General features: G+C 37.2%; 2 protein-coding genes across 2 annotated transcripts; both read left to right on the forward strand.

Moving 5' to 3' along the window:
- Window positions 1-496: 496 nt before the first annotated feature.
- On the forward strand, window positions 497-3,761 carry LOC117331396. The gene has a single exon (XM_033890100.1). It carries the CDS (start codon window positions 511-513, stop codon window positions 2,998-3,000), a length of 2,490 nt encoding a protein of 829 aa, XP_033745991.1. The 5' UTR covers window positions 497-510; the 3' UTR covers window positions 3,001-3,761.
- A 4,334-nt stretch (window positions 3,762-8,095) lies between these two features.
- Window positions 8,096-10,248, forward strand: LOC117331012. Its single transcript, XM_033889605.1, has 4 exons — window positions 8,096-8,227; window positions 8,739-8,892; window positions 9,481-9,653; window positions 10,102-10,248. Exons 1-4 carry the CDS (start codon window positions 8,096-8,098, stop codon window positions 10,246-10,248), a joined length of 606 nt encoding a protein of 201 aa, XP_033745496.1.
- The last annotated feature ends 10,234 nt before the right edge of the window (window positions 10,249-20,482 follow it).

Here is a 20,482-nt window from a genome sequence, read left to right on the forward strand (position 1 = left end):
TAAGATAGACATATGTACTTAAAAGTATTTCATTAATTGCTTTTTGCCTAAAAGCAATGCATTGGTAAATACGTATGGTGATGTGTTCCTCTGAATACTAACAATGCTGATCATAAGACAAGGAATCGTTGCTCCCGGTTCTATTTCAAATGTGACGATATTCCGTATTAGTCTAGTTAAATAGATACATACTTTGTAATGTAGGGGAAGCAACTCAAAGTAAGATATGTCGGGTTTAACCCAGTTGATCAAATAAAAAATTGATACATAAAACAAAAGCAGGTGTTTCACCACTAAGATACCTAGCTCGTCTTTTGTGACGTTCGATATCTAGATTCTTCTGAAAACATTCTATTCCATACAAACAGGGCATTTTATTAACAAAGTAATGAATTCACGTACCTCTACTGATATATGAAAACTACCAAAACAATAAACAAATTAAAAATTGATACAATGTATTTGTATAACAATAAAGTTATTGTTTGGGATTTTTTCAGGGACAGTCACATGTACAGACGACAGTCGTACCTGATCCGAAAATCCAAGAACAATCGTGCTTCAACAGCCTTAGAAGACCTTGGACTTGACAGAGACGATGTTGCTTACTCCCTCAACAAGAAAGGACGATGGCTTGTCCCACAAATTCTAAAACACGAAATAACTAATTCGGATGACGATATCAAAGTCGACATTGTCGAATCTCATAAATTGAAACGAAGAAACAAATACACAGAATTCTGTTCCAATGATGGTTTTCCGAGAAAGGTTTTACCCCAGAGGACGTATTTCAATGCAAGAAGCGTCAATAGCAAGACTTTTGATCCGGACGTAACAGTCGATATTGTAACCCCATGCCCGAGGACAAGCTCTCTCGCCCACAATCCTAAATACCTCGATTATTCACCTACACCGATTGGGAAATGTGACACAAGCGCCACGTCCCAGAAAGAATCAGATTCCCCTAAATGCAGAAAAAACATACACCGAAAGAAGATATTCCTGGACAATACAAATGAGGAATACCATGAACCAGACTATTACGAGGACGAAGATGAGGATATCGATCCCAACGAGGACGTGTACAAGCGTCAAAACGACGTGAGCGTCGGCGACATCCTGATTTATTCTAGCGACATGCAAAATTTACTCTTCAGAGAACTAGATATGTCTAAACCTGACGAGGACGGCCTTGCGGCGGAATACAACCATGTACCATTTACTGACATAGGAACTGTAAAGGAGGAGTCAGGACACATAACCCTGAACATTCCAAACACAGAGGTACTAACTGGGCATCTGAAGGAAGTATTTGGCGGGGACTATATCGAATGTCGCTGCCTCCCACGAAAGTTCCTTATTGACATCACAGACAGAGTTACCAGTACCGTCTTGAAATCTAAAGCTTTTCTCAACAGGGATTTGAGGCGAATTGATCTATCAACAGTCCTGATATTTGCCTACGATATGATCGGCAGTATGGACAGCATGGACATTGACCTTTTTAAAGTCTCCATAAACATGAAAACAACACAAAGGTGTCTCAGAATGGACTCTCTTCCTGAAAACAGTGTGGTTGGAATTGAGGAAATTGTTCAGGGCGCAGTATCTTATATAGAATCCCTCCCCTTTGATAGCTTCATACCTAGGAATTCACCGAAACCCCACACTACGCCAGTCAACAACTACAACAATATTCTAAAACTTTGCACCAAAGAGGCTACCGTCTTTACTCCAGAAAATGTCACCATCAAAGACATACTGAAAGAAAACAGTACACAACGGCATGAACCAAAGGGAAATATTAACTTTGAGTTAATTCTACCGGATACGTGTTCCATTTGTATGGAATCACTCCTAGAATGTTCGGCGTCCGCTCTACAAACATGTGGTCATTGGTTTTGTGATCGTTGTTGGAATGATCATGTAACCACTTCTAGTAATGGTAGGTTAGGGAAGGTCACGTGTCCGGCATATAAATGTCAATGTCCCGTAGATAACGATATTTTGCTCACCATTTCAAATCTTCAAATAGTAGAAGAAATGATCCGGCGACAAATAAACACGGACATCGAAAAAGATTCAAACTCCAAGTGGTGCCCGAATAAAAGGTGCGGACGCGTTATCAAGTATAAGAAAGCCGGACAGAGCACAAATGTGGCGTGCGAGTGTGGAACTTGTTTTTGTTTCGATTGTTTACAATCCGTCCACTGGCCACTATCATGTAGGGACTACGACAAGTATTTAGAGAAGTTAAAAGACAATGGTCATATAGACAAAGCATTTAAAACGGAAGAAGTGTTCACGTTTATTGTCCAGGGTAAACGCTGTCCTGTTTGTAATGTCTTCATGGAAAAGAATGGTGGCTGCTTCAACATATATTGCATTTGTGGCACTATGTTCTGCTGGGGATGTCGCAAAGAACTAAGATTTCATTCCAGCACGCCTTGTTACAGAGGGGACATGTATAGTGAAAGTGGTGATAGGTACAAAACAAAATGGAGGAGGATAATCGCTACCATCCATGGTCCCGTTGACGACAAAACTGAGTGGTATCAACGTGCCGTTGAGATTCGCACTACTCGCAACCCTTCTCGAGTGAAGGTGATGTCATCTGCGGTTCGATCCATGTGCAGAACACTGAGGTTATACAAACAACGTCGGAATACTGACATTGGTACAGAACTAGAAAGCTTTGAAGTGTCAGAATCTCTCAAGCACATCACAGTAACGGATAAAATCCATCCATTTCTTATGAGTACCATTCACCTGTACCTGGAGATAGTATCGGTTTGTGAATACACTACTGTGTTTTTAGAGAAATCACAAGATGAAAGCCTGGCACAACTCCGAGATCGTCTTCAACGTCTGACCGAAGAAATTCACTCCATCTTTATCTCCTCAAACAATCTAGATTTGAAATCATCAATCTCGCGTCTTTTTCATCTTCGTCTTGAATGTGAAAAAGTATTCGAGATGTTGGTTTCCACAGTTGAATGAATATATCATAAAAGATTGTATCACCAGTGAAGCTTTTCTCAACAAAGCATTCGTAGAAAATGCAAATCAAGTTTTTATAATGTAGAAATATCGACTGAGGACAAAATATATAACATCACGTATTGACTATAACCAAAGGGTCATAATAAATACTATGTTATTTGAAAATATTAATGATTCGATACAAGTTGATCAAACAAATTCAGTACACTATTCATAACTAACATAATAACTTTCAAGCATTCAGAGTTATTGTTTGTCTATGTTTTAATTGATTTTAAGATATTTGACATTGTTACACAATACTAAGGGGAGGTAATTTATAAGTACGCTAGTCAGCGTTGTGTTCCAGTCAACTTAGCTGAAAATGAGTACGTGGTAGGTCAGTACAGGAAATGAACTAAGCTCTTATCTCCCCAGGGAATTTAGAAGAAAAAAAACATTGGTTGGTTGCTTAATGCCAAATTATAACTAAGAATGCTTTGAGACGGCTTTGGTGCTGGTTTATAGCAGTACGAGTATATAAAACTCCAAATTATATTTTTATAAAGACCGAGTAAACATGATTTTAACGAGCTTTTTGGCGCGCCCGGTCATATATTTGTTTTCGGAATGTAATTAGAGTTGTCGTTCTTGATACTTGATATGTGAAAATTACAAATTAGACTGAAACGGACATGTTGTATTTTGATTGCTATTGCTGAATTAGACAAAGCTTTATATTGTATTGCAATGAATAATATTAAATATATATAAATATATATTTGAGTTATGTTTTTGAACAAGTTTCTTCAAAAAAGTTATAAAATCAACATACTGTACGATGAAGAGTGATAGAGATCTACTGCGAACAGACTAGAAAAAGACTCGAAGCAATGTGATAATTAGGCAACAGAGAAAATCAAACTGATATAGTAAATAGTTGTGATGAATATCTGATACAAAAGTCCCTCAGATGACCCTGCAGTTGCTTATGACGTTAACAACAAAGCCTTTGAAACAGTTACCATGGTGATTGGCATTCCTCAAAACCCCGTGTATCAATTGCTAGGTATATCGACCAATTAGAGGGCCATATTCCTATTATGTCAACCAAACTTTCCGAAAGTTTAACAATTAAACTTTAATCGATCAGAAACCTCTATATTTAAAATTTGACTAAAATCAGTTCACTAAAACTGACGTTATATATATTATTATAACTAGTCGTCTCACAACTGAAAGGGGAATTTAGTGGCCTTCTTGGATTTTTGATCGCGATAAATTGTCTTAAAATCACATATAATGTATGAGAGGAAGCTTAGATACAGACCAGAGAATACAGAAAGATAGACTTAATTACCTGAAGGTAGTGATCGGAGAATACAGAAAGATACAGTTAACTATCTGTAGGTAGGGATCGGAGAATATAGAAAGATACACTTAACTACCTGTAGGTAGAGATTAGAGAATACAGAAAGGTACACTTAATTACGTGTAGGTAGGTATAGGAGAATACAGAAAGATACCCTAAATTACCTGTAGGTAGAGATCGAAGAATACAGAAAGATACACTTAATTACGTGTAGGTAGGGATCGGAGAATACAGAAAGATACACTTGATTACCTGTAGGTAGATATAAGAGAATACAGAAAGATACACATAACTACGTGTAGGTTGGGATCGGAGAATATAGAAACATACACTTAACTACTTGTAGGTAGAGACAAGAGAATAGAGAAAGATACAGTTAATTACGTGTAGGTAGGGGTAGAGGAGAATACAGAAAGATACACTTAATTACCTGTAGGTAGAGATAAGAGAATACAGAAAGATACACTTAACTACCTGTAAGTAGGGATAGCAGAATATAGAATGATACACTTAATTACCTGTAGGTAGGGGTAGGAGATTACAGAACGATACACTTAATTACCTGTAGGTAGGGATAGGAGAATACAGAAAGATAAATTAAATTACCTGTAAGTAGGGATAGGAGAATACAGAAAGATACACTTAACTACCTGTAAGTAGGGATCGGAGAAGAAAGATACACTTAACTACCTGTAAGTAGGGATCGGAGAATACAGAAAGATACACATAATTACCTGTAGGTAGGGGTAGGAGAATACAGAAAGATACACTTAATTACCTGTAGGTAGGGGTAGGGGTAGGATAATACAGAAAGATACACTTAATTACCTGTAGGTAGGGATAGGAGAATACAGAAAGATAAATTAAATTACCTGTAAGTAGGGATAGGAGAATACAGAAAGATACACTTAATTACCTGTTGGTAGAGATCGGAGAATACAGAAAGATACACTTAACTACCTGTAAATAGGGATCGGAGAATACAGAAAGATACACTTAACTACCTGTAAGTAGGGATAGGAGAATACAGAAAGATACACTTAACTACCTGTTAGTAGGGATAGGAGAATACAGAAAGATACACTTAACTACGTGTAGGTATGGATAGGAGAATACAGAAAGATACACATAACTAACTGTAGGTAGGGATCGGAGAATACAGAAAGATACACTTAATTACGTGTAGGTAGGGATCGGAGAATACAGAAAGATACACTTTATTACCTGTAGGTAGAGATAGGAGAATACAGAAAGATACACATAACTAACTGTAGTTAGGGATCGGAGAATACAGAAAGATACACTTAATTACGTGTAGGTAGGGATCGGAGAATACAGAAAGATACACTTAACTACCTGTAGGTAGGGATAAGAGAATACAGAAAGATACACTTAACTATCTGTAGGTAGGGATCGGAGAATACAGAAAGATACACTTAACTATCTGTAGGTAGTGATCGGAGAATACAGAAAGATACACTTAACTACCTGTAGGTAGAGATAGGAGAATACAGAAATATACACTTAATTACCTGTAGGTAGGGATCGGAGAATACAGAAAGATACATTTAACTACCTGTAGGTAGTGATCGGAGAATACAGAAAGATACACTTAACTACTTGTAGGTAGGGATAGGAGAATACAGAAATATACACTTAATTACCTGTAGGTAGGGATCGGAGAATACAGAATGATACACTTAACTACCTGTTGGTAGGGATAGGATAATACAGAAATATACACTTAATTACGTGTAGGTAGAGATAGGAGAATACAGAAAGATACACTTAACTACCTGTTGGTAGGGATCAGAGAATATACAAAGATACACTTAATTTCCTGTAGGTAGGGATAAGAGAATACAGAAAGATACACTTAACTAACTGTAAGTAGGGATCGGAGACCATGGAAAGATACACTTAACTACCTGTAGGTAGGGATCAGAGAATACAGAAAGATACACTTAACTATCTGTAGGTAGGGATCGGAGAATACAGAAAGATACACTTAACTACCTGTAGGTAGTGATCGGAGAATACAGAAAGATACACTTAATTACCTGTAGGTAGGGATCGGAGAATACAGAAAGATACACTTTATTACCTGTAGGTAGAGATAGGAGAATACAGAAAGATACACATAACTAACTGTAGTTAGGGATCGGAGAATACAGAAAGATACACTTAACTATCTGTAGGTAGGGATCGGAGAATACAGAAAGATACACTTAATTACCTGTAGGTAGAGATAAGAGAATACAGAAAGATACACTTAACTACCTGTAAGTAGGGATAGCAGAATATAGAATGATACACTTAATTACCTGTAGGTAGGGGTAGGAGATTACAGAACGATACACTTAATTACCTGTAGGTAGGGATAGGAGAATACAGAAAGATAAATTAAATTACCTGTAAGTAGGGATAAGAGAATACAGAAAGATACACTTAACTATCTGTAGGTAGGGATCGGAGAATACAGAAAGATACACTTAACTATCTGTAGGTAGTGATCGGAGAATACAGAAAGATACACTTAACTACCTGTAGGTAGAGATAGGAGAATACAGAAATATACACTTAATTACCTGTAGGTAGGGATCGGAGAATACAGAAAGATACATTAACTACCTGTAGGTAGTGATCGGAGAATACAGAAAGATACACTTAACTACTTGTAGGTAGGGATAGGAGAATACAGAAATATACACTTAATTACCTGTAGGTAGGGATCGGAGAATACAGAATGATACACTTAACTACCTGTTGGTAGGGATAGGATAATACAGAAATATACACTTAATTACGTGTAGGTAGAGATAGGAGAATACAGAAAGATACACTTAACTACCTGTTGGTAGGGATCAGAGAATATACAAAGATACACTTAATTTCCTGTAGGTAGGGATAAGAGAATACAGAAAGATACACTTAACTAACTGTAAGTAGGGATCGGAGACCATGGAAAGATACACTTAACTACCTGTAGGTAGGGATCAGAGAATACAGAAAGATACACTTAACTATCTGTAGGTAGGGATCGGAGAATACAGAAAGATACACTTAACTACCTGTAGGTAGTGATCGGAGAATACAGAAAGATACACTTAATTACCTGTAGGTAGGGATCGGAGAATACAGAAAGATACACTTTATTACCTGTAGGTAGAGATAGGAGAATACAGAAAGATACACATAACTAACTGTAGTTAGGGATCGGAGAATACAGAAAGATACACTTAACTACCTGTAAGTAGGGATCGGAGAAGAAAGATACACTTAACTACCTGTAGGTAGTGATCGGAGAATACAGAAAGATACACTTAACTACCTGTAGGTAGTGATCGGAGAATACAGAAAGATAGACTTAATTACCTGTAGGTAGGGATCGGAGAATATGGAAAGATACACTTAACTACCTGTAGGTAGGGATCGGAGAATACAGAAAGATACAATTAATTACGTGTGGGTAGGGATCAGAGAATACAGAAAGATATACTTCACCATTTGATTTGTCTGAGGAAGTGGGAGAGGATGCGTATTTGTCTAAGGAAGGGGGAGAGGATGCGGATTTGTCTAAGGAAGGGGGAGAGGATGCGGATTTGTCTGTGGAAGTGGGAGAGGATGCGTATTTGTCTAAGGAAGGGGAGAGGATGCGGATTTGTCTAAGGAAGGGGAGAGGATGCCTATTTGTCTAAGGAAGGGGAGAGGATGCGGATTTGTCTAAGGAAGGGGGAAAGGATGCGGATTTGTCTAAGGAAGGGGGAGAGGATGCGGATTTGTCTAAGGAAGGGGGAGAGGATGCGGATTTGTCGAAGTAATGGGGAAACGATGCGGATTTGTCTAAGGAAGGGGGAGAGGATGCGGAGTTGTGTTAGGAAGTAGGAGAGGATGCGTATTTATCTAAGGAAGGGGGAAAGGATGCGGATTTGTCAAGGGAAGGGGAGAGGATGCGGATTTGTCTAGGAAAGGGGGAGAGGATGCGGAGTTGTGTAAGGAAGTAGGAGAGGATGCGTATTTGTCGAAGTAAGGGGGAAACGATGCGGATTTGTCTAAGGAAGGGGGAGAGGATGCGGAGTTGTGTAAGGAAGTAGGAGAGGATGCGTATTTATCTAAGGAAGGGGGAAAGGATGCGGATTTTTGTCTAAGGAAAGGGAGAGGATGCGGATTTGTCTAAGGAACGGGAGAGGATGCGGATTTGTCTAAGGAAGGGTAGAGGCTGCGGATTGGTCTAAGGAAGGGGCGAGGGTGCGGATTTGTGTAAGGAAAGGGGAGAGGATGAGGATTTGTCTAAGGAAGGGGGCGAGGATGCGGATTTGTCTAAGGAAGGGGGCGAGGATGCGGATTTGTCTAAGGAAGGGGGAAAGGATGCGGATTTGTCTAGGGAAGAGGGGAGGATGCGGATTTGTCTAAGGAAGGAGGAGAGGATGCGGAGTTGTGTAAGGAAGTAGGAGAGGATGCGTATTTGTGTAAGGAAGGGGGAAAGGATGCGGATTTGTCTAAGGAAAGGGAGAGGATGCGGATTTGTCTAAGAAAGGGTAGAGGATGCGGATTTGTCTAAGGAAGGGGAGAGGATGCGGATTAGTCTAAGGAAGGTGTACTGTAATATGTTCAGTAGAAGTTTATATAAATATACCTAGAACCTGTAAATAATCATATCTACATGTACACAGGTTAGCTAATTTGCCAGTAATTAGATGGACCTCGGTTCTCTAAACAACTTGTATGTTATCTATACCATGTTCATGTAATACTGGTTGTATCCAATTATCTTTGTGTAGTTATAATTAATGTGGTGTTTACATGTAGACTTCAGGTCACGAACCCCATAACCATATTAAGTTAGGGGAAATCTATCTGTCCGGCCAATGCACATCATGAACATATAAAAGAGTAGCCTTCCATTGAAACTATGTCGCTCTTACCCGTCTGCGTACGGACACATCATATACCCACCTGCACCAATAAACAGAGGAACCTCAACTCTACGACTTCATCGTTATTCAACTCTACAACTACAACATCTACAATCTATACCACAAAAACACATAAGAAGTTATTATATTTTAAAGGGGCGAGGATGCGGATTTGTCTAAGGAAGGGTAGAGGATGCGGATTTGTCTAAGGAAGGGGCGAGGATGCGGATTTGTGTAAGGAAAGGGGAGAGGATGCGGATTTGTCTAAGGAAGGGGGCGAGGATTCGGATTTGTGTAAGGAAGGGGGAGAGGATGCGGATTTGTCTAAAGAAGGGGAGAGGATGCGGATTTGTTTAAGGAAGGGGGAGAAGATGCGGATTTGTGTAAGGAAGTAGGAGAGGATGCGGATTTGTCTAAGGAAGGGGAGAGGATGCGGATTTGTCTGAGGAAGTGGGAGAGGATGCGGATTTGTCTAAGGAAGGGGAGAGAATGCGGATTTGTCTAAGGAAGGGGAGAGGATGCGGATTTGTCTAAGGAAGGGGGAGAGGATGCGGAGTTGTGTAAGGAAGTAGGAGAGGATGCGTATTTGTCTAAGGTAGGGGGGAAGGATGCGGATTTGTCTAAGGAAAGGGAGAGGATGCGGATTTGTCTAAGGAAGGGTAGAGGATGCGGATTTGTCTAAGGAAGGGGCGAGGATGCGGATTTGTGTAAGGAAAGGGGAGAGGATGCGGATTTGTCTAAGGAAGGGGGCGAGGATTCGGATTTGTGTAAGGAAGGGGGAGAGGATGCGGATTTGTCTAAAGAAGGGGAGAGGATGCGGATTTGTTTAAGGAAGGGGGAGAAGATGCGGATTTGTGTAAGGAAGTAGGAGAGGATGCGGATTTGTCTAAGGAAGGGGAGAGGATGCGGATTTGTCTGAGGAAGTGGGAGAGGATGCGGATTTGTCTAAGGAAGGGGAGAGAATGCGGATTTGTCTAAGGAAGGGGAGAGGATGCGGATTTGTCTAAGGAAGGGGGAGAGGATGCGGAGTTGTGTAAGGAAGTAGGAGAGGATGCGTATTTGTCTAAGGTAGGGGGGAAGGATGCGGATTTGTCTAAGGAAAGGGAGAGGATGCGGATTTGTCTAAGAAAGGGTAGAGGATGCGGATTTGTCTAAGGAAGGGGGAGAGGATGCGTATTTGTCTAAGGAAGGGGCGAGGATGCGGATTTGTCTAAGGAAGGGTAGAGGATGCAGATTTGTCTAAGGAAGGGTAGAGGATGCGGATTTGTCTAAGGAAGGGGCGAGGATGCGGATTTGTGTAAGGAAAGGGGAGAGGATGCGGATTTGTCTAAGGAAGGGGGCGAGGATGCGGATTTGTGTAAGGAAGGGGGAGAGGATGCGGATTTGTCTAAGGAAAAGGGCGAGGATGCGGATTTGTCTAAGGAAGGGGGAGAGGATGCGGATTTGTGTAAGGAAGGGGAGAGGATGCGGATTTGTCTAAGGAAGGGGAGAGGATGCGGATTTGTCTAAGGAAAGGGAGAGAATGCGGATTTGTCTAAGGAAGGGGAGAGGATGCGGATTTGTCCGATCGAAGAGGGAGTGCATGCAGATTTGTCTAAGGAAAAGGGTGAGGATGCGGATTTGTCTAAGGAGGGGGTGGATGATGCGGGTTTGTCTATGGAAGGAGAAGAGAATGCGGATTTGTCAGATCGAAGGCGGAGAGGATGTCGATTTGTCTAAGAAGTGGTGAATGATGCTGATTTGTCTAAGGAAAATGGAGAGGATGCGGATTTGTCTTATCGAAGGGGTGGATGATGCGGTTTTGTTTAAGGAAAATAGAGAGGATGCGGATTTGTCTCAGGAAAGGCAACTGTTGATGAGGAGCCAGTCGACTGGACCTGCCCCAAAAATGACATCAAACAATGAGGACCTCCCTCCAATTCGGTTGGTCAGCAGGGTCGTTTCCAGGAGGAATTTTAATGTAGGTTTCCGGATACAAATCCCGTGATCGTTCGACGGAGAAGAGACGTTATTTTGTACCAGAATATAGGAGGATATGACCTACGCGTACCAAGCTACTTACTGCTTTAGACATCAAAACACAAGATTTACTACAAAGTGAACAATAACTTGTACATAGAGTAAACGGTTCTATTCACGGTTGTTTAAACGGTCATTTAGGGAGATAAGTAATGATATTTTGTTAGAATTTGCATCTGATATAATCGTCAAGATTCTTCTAAGACATGATGAGCATTTCAACTGACAACTTAACTGATACTAGCTGTCAATGTAGGCGTTCGTCATGGTATCATAGTACAATGGCCGTGGTTTTATCACATAAGTTGTTTGCATTAATATACATTTGTTTATCTGATTGATAAACTGATACAAGCAAACACCAACCAGAAAATAGATATTAACCTGCTTACATTACCCTTGTAACAACATGAATATACTGTACACGTGGTCTATCTCTATGGTAACACCGACACATAATTAACAAGGGCAGAACACTTGACCTCTTTACAACCAAGCAAGCCAGTGAACTTTCTGCAGATGACACCTCCTTCACCTGTCTCCATGTTCCGCACCATTCAACGAACACATTTTGCATTACATTTATCAAAAACTAACGAAGTTGAACTCACTTCATTAATTTTTATCAGGACTAACAATCATACAAAAAAATTCAGTTAGATGGAGGAATCATCAGAAGTTAAACGTGAACTTCGTGTTAACAGTGAAAAGTTAGAAGGACTCGACTTTGCCATACTATCCTGGAAGAGAGAGTCAGTGCAAGAATGTGTTGGGGTAGAAAGTCGTCCCAGCTTGGGCGACAAGAGGTCAGCCTCAATACCACGAGGAACGTATGAAGAAAATAAGCTAAATAAGTTAGATCATTTAGAATTACGATTTGGTTACGATTGTTTCACTAATTGTAGATAAAAAAAGTCTGATGGTCAAATTTGATCTTTCTCAATACTGAATCAGATTATGTATTGTGGGTAAAAACTTTCAAAACAAATTATAAAATCTGATGAGGATTTTATTTCCTGGGATGTGTGTATATACCTCCTAACCATGCAATCGGAATGTTAGCCGAGCAGTCAACAAGTTAAACGTTTTACTTAAAGAAGATACTCAACTGAAACATATATTAAAAAATAAACAATTTATCAATAGTAAGTGGCAAGCCAAACATTTTAAGTTTGCAAATCGAGTTTCAAGGATCAAACAGAATTTACGGTTACGAAATGTAAATACCCACCATGCAACACATGCACACGTTTAGAAGAAGGGTCATCTTATTGATTTAGTCAAAAGGAATTTTTCTATATATGTCAATATGACATGCGAAACCAAAAACATACTTTATGTCATAACATGCCTAGGATGTAAGAAATACTATTGTATTTATTTTGTAACACGATGATATTCCTTGCTGTGGAAAATTTCCTTGTAAAATCAAACATTTTTTCCATGCTAACGTAGCATATACATACCCTTTAACAATACTATTATAGATTGATACCACACTAAATATATCAACAACCAGATAGAAGCAGCAAATCCCACTTTTTTTCTCCCTTTCTATTAACAACAAGTATCTAACTATTTGATCAAATTCCAACTGATATAACCACATTAGACTCTACTGTCATCCTGATATGACGTGTTTTATCATGTCTATGCTGTTATATAACGTCAACATATATAGGTGTCAGACACTTTTTTTCTGAATCTTTTTTTTTAATCATTTTCATGTTGTATATTTGTATATATATTGTTAAATGGAAATTGACAAATAAAACAAAGTTTAAAAAATTGTATTTATTGACTTGCATTTCGTCATTTTAAAATTTTTCAATATAGGATGGAATAAAAAAAATCCAACGATCAAGTAACATTTATAGAGATATTTATATTTTGCAGGAAACTGGACCCGTGTCATTTAAATTGTTATTAATATTTTAAGATATTTTGTCTCAAATTAGCTCAAAGTATGTCTGGATTTTTATCAATCAACATGTTCTTTTTCAAAAGGATAAATTAAAGAGACTGGTTAAAAGTAGATCTAATGATCAGTTTATACGCACATGGTTTGATGATATTGATAATTCTACAATAGATCAAACATATTCTATATTGAAGATACAATTTGGCATAGAAAAGTATTTGTTAGAGCTTAATGAAAAAGATAGAAAAACTATGTGTAAATTTCGATCATCAAACATTAAACTACCAAAAGAATCAGGAGGATGACTTGATATACCTCGTCACGAGGGAAGTAGTAATTTGTGTAAATCAGATATTGGTGATGATTTTTGTTTGTTTGTTTGTTTGTTTGTTTAATGTCCTTTTAACAGCCAGGGTCGATTTGTGATGAATTTACATATATAAAGGTGAACATGGATCGGATATATGGTTAAGAAAGAAATATATTCCAAAATACTACTTTACTTACCCGAGTTGAGACAAAATGCAAGGGGTGTTCAAGTTATGCGAAATATAAATTTCTCTATAAATCTTACTTGATGGTTGCCTTTTTTTTCCAATCCTATATAAAAATATTTAAAAATGACGAAATGCAAGTCAATAAATATAATTTTTTAAACTTTGTTTTATTTGTCAATTTCCATTTAACAATATATATACAACATATAAATGATATAAAAAGATTCAGAAAAAAGTATCTGATACCTATATAGATTGACGTTATATAACAGAAGAGACATGATAAAACACGTCATATCAGGATGACATGTTTCTTTAGAATATGTTTGTCCTTTATAGGACAGAGCATCATGACATATGAGAGCCATTCAAATAACAAAGTTCTATGTCTTTTCTTATAACTTGAACATTTACTGATATTTAGTAATTGACAACATTTCTTTTCAATAACAAATACATTTTTATTTCCCTAACAGAATTTTGGAGGATTGCCAGGGTTGGAGCTCTGGGGTCAATCCTCTGACAGCATCTATCCCCATGCAAAAGGTCTCTCTCTCTCATCTTGCACTCATCGATTTGCACGTTGTTAAACATTCAACATGTCTCTCTATTCTTTTCACACAGTGACAATTTAAGCTTTTTAAAGTTTTACCTTGAGTTTGTAGATCACTTTACAAGAAATCAAAGATGATCATACAAACTGCATATAAAAGAAAAATAATATGTACACATGCTAGGATATAATAGATTAGATATAATATTATGAAAATAATTTAAATATTCCCATTTTTTCTACTAGCATGTAAAATATCGAGGACTATGACTTATTAATGATGATATGTGAACTATTTCATATGTATTTTAATTAAAGAAATGTAATTATATGTAGCTATTATATTCTTATACTATTTCAAAATAAAAAAGTGTCATAAGTTCATCGATCATAAATTAAGTTCATGATAAATACACACACACACACACACACACCCTCACCCCCTAACACACACACACACACACACACACACACACACACACACATATATATATATATATAGGGTCTAGTAAGTAATAACGACGGTATGGTCCAATATAAGTACTGGATCCTAACATAGTGTTGTATAGGGTCTAGTAAGTAATAACGACGGTATGGTCCAATATAGGTACTGGATCCTAACATAGTGTTGTATAGGGTCTAGTAAGTAGTAATGACGGTATGGTCCAATATAGGTACTGGATCCTAACATAGTGTTGTATAGGGTCTAGTAAGTAATAACGCTGGTATGGTCCAATATAGGTACAGAATCCTAACATAGTGTTGTATAGGGTCTAGTAAGTAAAAACGACGGTATTGTCCAATGTAGGTACTGGATCCTAACATAGTGTTGTATAGGGTCTAGTAAGTAATAACGACGGTATTACGCAATATAGGTACAGGATCCTAACATAGTGTTGTATAGGGTCTAGTGAGTAGTAACGACGGTATTGTCCAATATAGATACAGGATTATAACCAACAGATGTTCGCTGGATGCGTAATACTGGAAATAGATAACTGATCATGTAGTAAAATGACAGAACAGATCAATAAATTGTCGAATTTTCGAGGCAATCTGTCCCTTAATCAAGACACAAGTAAATTGCAAACGATCACATACAGACATAGTGAACAGTTACACAAGTTTAGTTGATAGACAACGGACAATGTCGTTATGTTAGATTGATTCGCTGATGGTCTATTGTAATTAAGTAGAAAATATCTTAGGTGATGTGTAGCTGGTAGAACTGAAAGTTGAATCGATGTGACGGCAGCGCGTGCTATGTCTTCGCAGTTGATTCATTTCGTCCTGAAAACTCGGCCCAAACTGTGGTCATCAAGTTCAATTTCTTTATTACTTTGAGCGAATTAGCTCATCAGTTTAGAGTACAAGCATATTATACATATACAGGTTAAACCGGTGAACAGCTGATAAACAACAATGAGTTTGAGAGTACATTTATATATTCGTTACATCATAGTTTCATGTTTTTATGATGATGTAATTACATATTCAAAAGCATTTAGTTCAGTTCAGTTCATTTTATTCCGTAGGCCTTTCGGCCCATAGGTGAAAATGACAACATGTGATAACATATCCATATACATATTCAAAAGCATGTGTACATATGAACACATTTCATTGAGGTAATAATTCTAACCTTTTCTTATTAGCAAGCTACATATATTTACCCAAACTTGTCAATTCTCATGGCTATTTGTTGAAAGTAATTCCACTAGTTTGTAAACACTTGGATTTGTTACATAATACCGTTTCAAGAATGTATTAAGTTTGCAAAACAAGGACACTCTAATACAAAATTCAACTCGTCTTCAATATCGTTGATGTCACATAAGTGACAAACGTTTTGGTGTCGCTCAATGTCATGCTATCTACCTTTTTCAATATTTTGAATTTGTGACGATAGTCGAATTTTAGCTATTTCTCCCAAGTTTTCAAATGATATGGGCTTTTTCGAATAATTCTGTTAACTATAACTGTTGTAAATATGTTGATATAAAATTTCTTCAGAGGGCAAAAGATTTTTTTCTACACACTCTTGCATATATATATAAAACATTCTTTGCTTTTTAATTTGAATATGATAAATGTCAACATTTTGTGATTCCCATATCAATCCTAAACCTATTGTAGATAATTCTTCTTTGATCTTCATCATCCATCTATCATTAGTTTCTATTATGTTGTCATAACAAGAGTGAAGAATACAATTTTGGGGGTTTCTTATTTTATCCAATATTCCAAAATCTAATTTTTCTTATCACTCTTACTGGATACCTGTCTAATTCAAGATAAACCATGTCGTTACTTGTACTTTTACGTACACTAAGCAATGTTTTACAAAAATGATATGTACTTTCTCTACATCCGGGGCTGAATGAAATCCCCATATTTCACAACCATAACTTAAATGCTATTGATATATATGTATCAAATACAGACAGTTGTTGTGTTCGACATTAAAATAATTTTCTCGGTATACATTTAATACAGCAAATACTGCTTTTCTACCTTGTTATGATATTTTCTCCTGTGTGATCCTGAATTTACCATTATAATTTAGGAGTACAATTAAATTCATTAACAATTTTAATTAAGAGCCTTTATAATACCAAACTTCGGTATTTCTAAGTATTCCACCAATACGGAAAACAACCACTTTAGTCTTGCTGGTATTCACAGTTAGGTCCCATTTGCTGGTGTAGTTTGTTAATGAATCTAACATCTGTTGTAGCCCTTCAGGAGTCACAGCCAAAATAACCTTGTCATTAGCTTACATAAGTAAAAATATTTTAAAAGTTTGGATTTTTAGATATTGGATAATAATCGTAAACACAGATAATTGTATTTTAAGATCATGCTATAAAGACACGTTAGAGCATAACGACAAATGGATGTTATATATATATAAAAAATTATACAGAATAGGCCTAGGCTATATATGGCAAACAGAAAATATTGACAATATTTCTTACATTGTAATTAAAGACAGACTTTAAGATATTAACAGACAGGATTGAATAGAACTAACTAGAACATCTTCAAGTTTTTTTTATACATGTCTTAACAATGAATTTGGTATTCAGGGTTATTTGAGAAAACCATTAAGGAAGGGTACTTAAAAGAAATTACTAAAATTCGACTTTCAGCTCATGATTTAAATGTAGAAAAATGTCGTTATCAAAATCTTTAAATGTCTATAAAACTCCCTTTTGGTTATGTTTCCTCATATATTCTAGCATGTTACCCTGGTGCCCTTTATATTCTCGTTTAGTTTATAGTCCAGTTTGTTATACATCATTTTCTTTCTAACGAGTTCCAGACGATTCTCTGTAGATTTACAAAAATAAAAGGAAGATATTGCTTTTCATAATCTCGACACCGTTATTTACAAGCTTCTGTAAACAAATGTTTGTCTTCATTGAAATCTGTTTTACTGTTATACTTTTGCTTTTGTACCTTACTGTACAATATGGTACTATAACATTATCATCATTGATATTAGTTTTACTTAGGTTTGGCGATTCACAAATTTCTAACAAATTAGGTACGTTTTTTGCCAAAACCCATAAAACCATATCGGTGGTATCATCATTCCATTTCACATTCATTAACAAATTGTCAGCACTCTTTGTTTTATCATGTACAGTGTCATACTGTTTCCTATTGGTATTTAGAGAAAAACAAATCGGGGAATGGTCAGAAAAAGCAGTAAACACACCAGATTGAAAACTAAGACTGTTGCTCAAGTTGGATTTCTCATTTAAAACGTAGTCAATCAGACTAGATCTATTATTATCATAAACAGTTACATCTCCGGCCGTGTCATCTTTGTGTATTCCATTTACAATACGCAAGGATGTAGTATTACCTAAAGAAAGAAGATTTAGACCAAACTGATTTACAGTTAAATCCACATTATTTCTGTCTGTTGTGTTTCAGTCTGGTGAATATTGACAGATATTTAACAAATCATAAGTAGAAAACTCACCAAGTGTATCAGATTTTATAAAATCATCTGAAGTACCAGTTACTACCAACATCTTTGTATTTACAAATTAACTCTTCCAGACAAATAAACAGATCTGCATCATATCTGTTATAGTAAGTTCACAGGAGGAACATTATTGATATGTCAATATCTTTATCATCAGTTGATAATTTTCTCGATAATTCTAATACTACAATACTATCATTTATATTTTCCAAAACCTTGCAATAACTTTTCACACAATTCTTAATAAAAATTACAATGCCACCGCCTTTGCCAATGCCTCATGGTAAAATATAGCTAGTAAAATCGGACAGCGATATATCTTCATCATCATCATCATCTTTTTCTATCCAACATTCATATCAATATATCAATTCATATTTAAAAATTACATTTACGAATTCCTGATTTCTAAGTTTTTCTCCTAGACTTCTGGATACGTTCCATGAAATGAGAGACACGCCCTCCCCTCTGTCCTATGCTGGGTCGTCATCTGCAGCAGCCAGAATAATATCCGGACCACCATCGGGTAGTAAGAAGAAGCCGAGGTGTCCAACAGCTTGCAGACTGAGTTGAGAAGAGAACTACAAGACATTCCGCAGGTCATTGTATACTTTGGATGTTTAATCTGTTGGTGAAAACTGTGTATGATTTCTCTATTTACAGCTTTGCACTGGCTTATAGCAGCTTATTTATTGTAAGTGCCCTTTTGCTTAATTGCACGCTCTCTGCTTGGCTCTTCCTGGTTATGATTGACGATTTGGCGGTTAGATTGGAAGATTCAGGCCTTGGGTTACATGTGCAAAGTGTCCATATTCCGTGTGTCTTCCTAGCAGATGACACATTACTTCTAGCTGCGTCGATAAAAAGTCTACAGATGCAACTAGACATTGTTCATGACTATGCAAAGCTATGGAGACTTAATTATAATTCAACAAAGTCGTCACTTATGCAGTTTTCAAACCGGAAACGACCGCAAAGTGAGCCTACGACATCGTGTTCCTTAGGAAATACCGCAATTGGATGGGTAACGTCAAAAGTGTACGCAGGAATAACTTTATGCCATAACCTTAAACCCGATTTGCAAATCGCGAGTTCGTGCAAGAAAGGTCGTAAAGCTGTTAATAGTCTTATTAGTGTCGGCATACATCAAAACGGAATGAATCCTTTAAAAAGTGTACGGATCATCAAATCAGTTGTCCTTCCAACTATATTGTATGGATGTGAGCTATGGGCAGATCCAACTAAATCATCTAGCAAAGAGCTCGAGCGAACACAGAGGTATGCAGCTAGAAGGTGTCAGGGTTTCGAAAAAACTTCATCTTCTGCAATAACAACAAGAGCGCTTGGACTTCCCGATGTTTGGTGCGAAGTTGAGAAACGTAAATTATTCTTTTGGAATAAGGTGTGCAATGCTAGCACTGATTTCGTTTGGAAAACTTTATTCCTTATCCGGGTGTGTAACTTTATATTTGGAAAGAACCCTCTTTGTAGAACCAGTTTTATTCGGGACATATCAGACACCATGATACGATTTGGAATACACTCATTCTTCCTTGAATTCGTTCTTTCATCTTTGACATGCAACTCAAGACAGTGGAAACTCTTTGTTAAAAACGTTACCGAACAGTTTTATTTCAATGAGTGGTGATATAAAAGTGAGAACAATTATCTACTGAAGTGCTATACTAGTATACACCCACACATTGGCCCAAATCCCCTTTGGGAATTGAGCTTGAAGTATCCAAACCTAACGTGGACAATAGCGGAATTAATAAAATTATCGTATAGGACAGAAGCCGAAAGAGTAACTTGTAAATTGTGTCGAAAAGAAACAGACAACATAGCAAAGCATTTTCTTGTGCAATGTCCATATCTATTCAGCAGTAGAGATGTGCTATTGGAGCATGTTGTTAACACACTGAAAGTTAGTGATTACGTTAAATTTGATTCGCTGGAAGAAGATGAGCAGTACTTGTTTCTGTTAGGAAGTAGAATGGTGATGAATATAGACGATAGTGAGTGGGAGAACTGCATCACTGGAGTTGCGCACTGCGTAGAACAGATGCTATTTGAAGTTAGCACTTTTCTTGAGGCATAAATTTCTGTGTTTGAGATACCAGTGACACTGAATTATGTAATAATCTGCAACGCTTATAATGTAGCAATGTACATGTATCTATCACGTTTTTTCTTGCAGTAACGTTCTCAATTGGGAATAAGAA

This window comes from Pecten maximus, chromosome 7 (assembly GCF_902652985.1).
Source record: "Pecten maximus chromosome 7, xPecMax1.1, whole genome shotgun sequence".
Classification (NCBI taxonomy): domain Eukaryota; kingdom Metazoa; phylum Mollusca; class Bivalvia; order Pectinida; family Pectinidae; genus Pecten; species Pecten maximus.

Bases quoted from the DNA above. Each gene is read 5' to 3' on its own strand.
- LOC117331396 (XM_033890100.1), top strand. From the start codon at position 511: ATGTACAGACGACAGTCGTACCTGATCCGAAAATCCAAGAACAATCGT.
- LOC117331012 (XM_033889605.1), top strand. From the start codon at position 8,096: ATGCGGATTTGTCTAAGGAAGGGGGAGAGGATGCGGATTTGTCTAAGG. The intron at 8,228-8,738 runs GTTAGGAAGTAG...GGATTTGTCTAG, and splicing joins GGGAGAGGATGCGGAGTTGT to GGAAGAGGGGAGGATGCGGA. The intron at 9,654-10,101 runs GTAAGGAAGTAG...GATTTGTTTAAG, and splicing joins GGGAGAAGATGCGGATTTGT to GAAGGGGGAGAAGATGCGGA.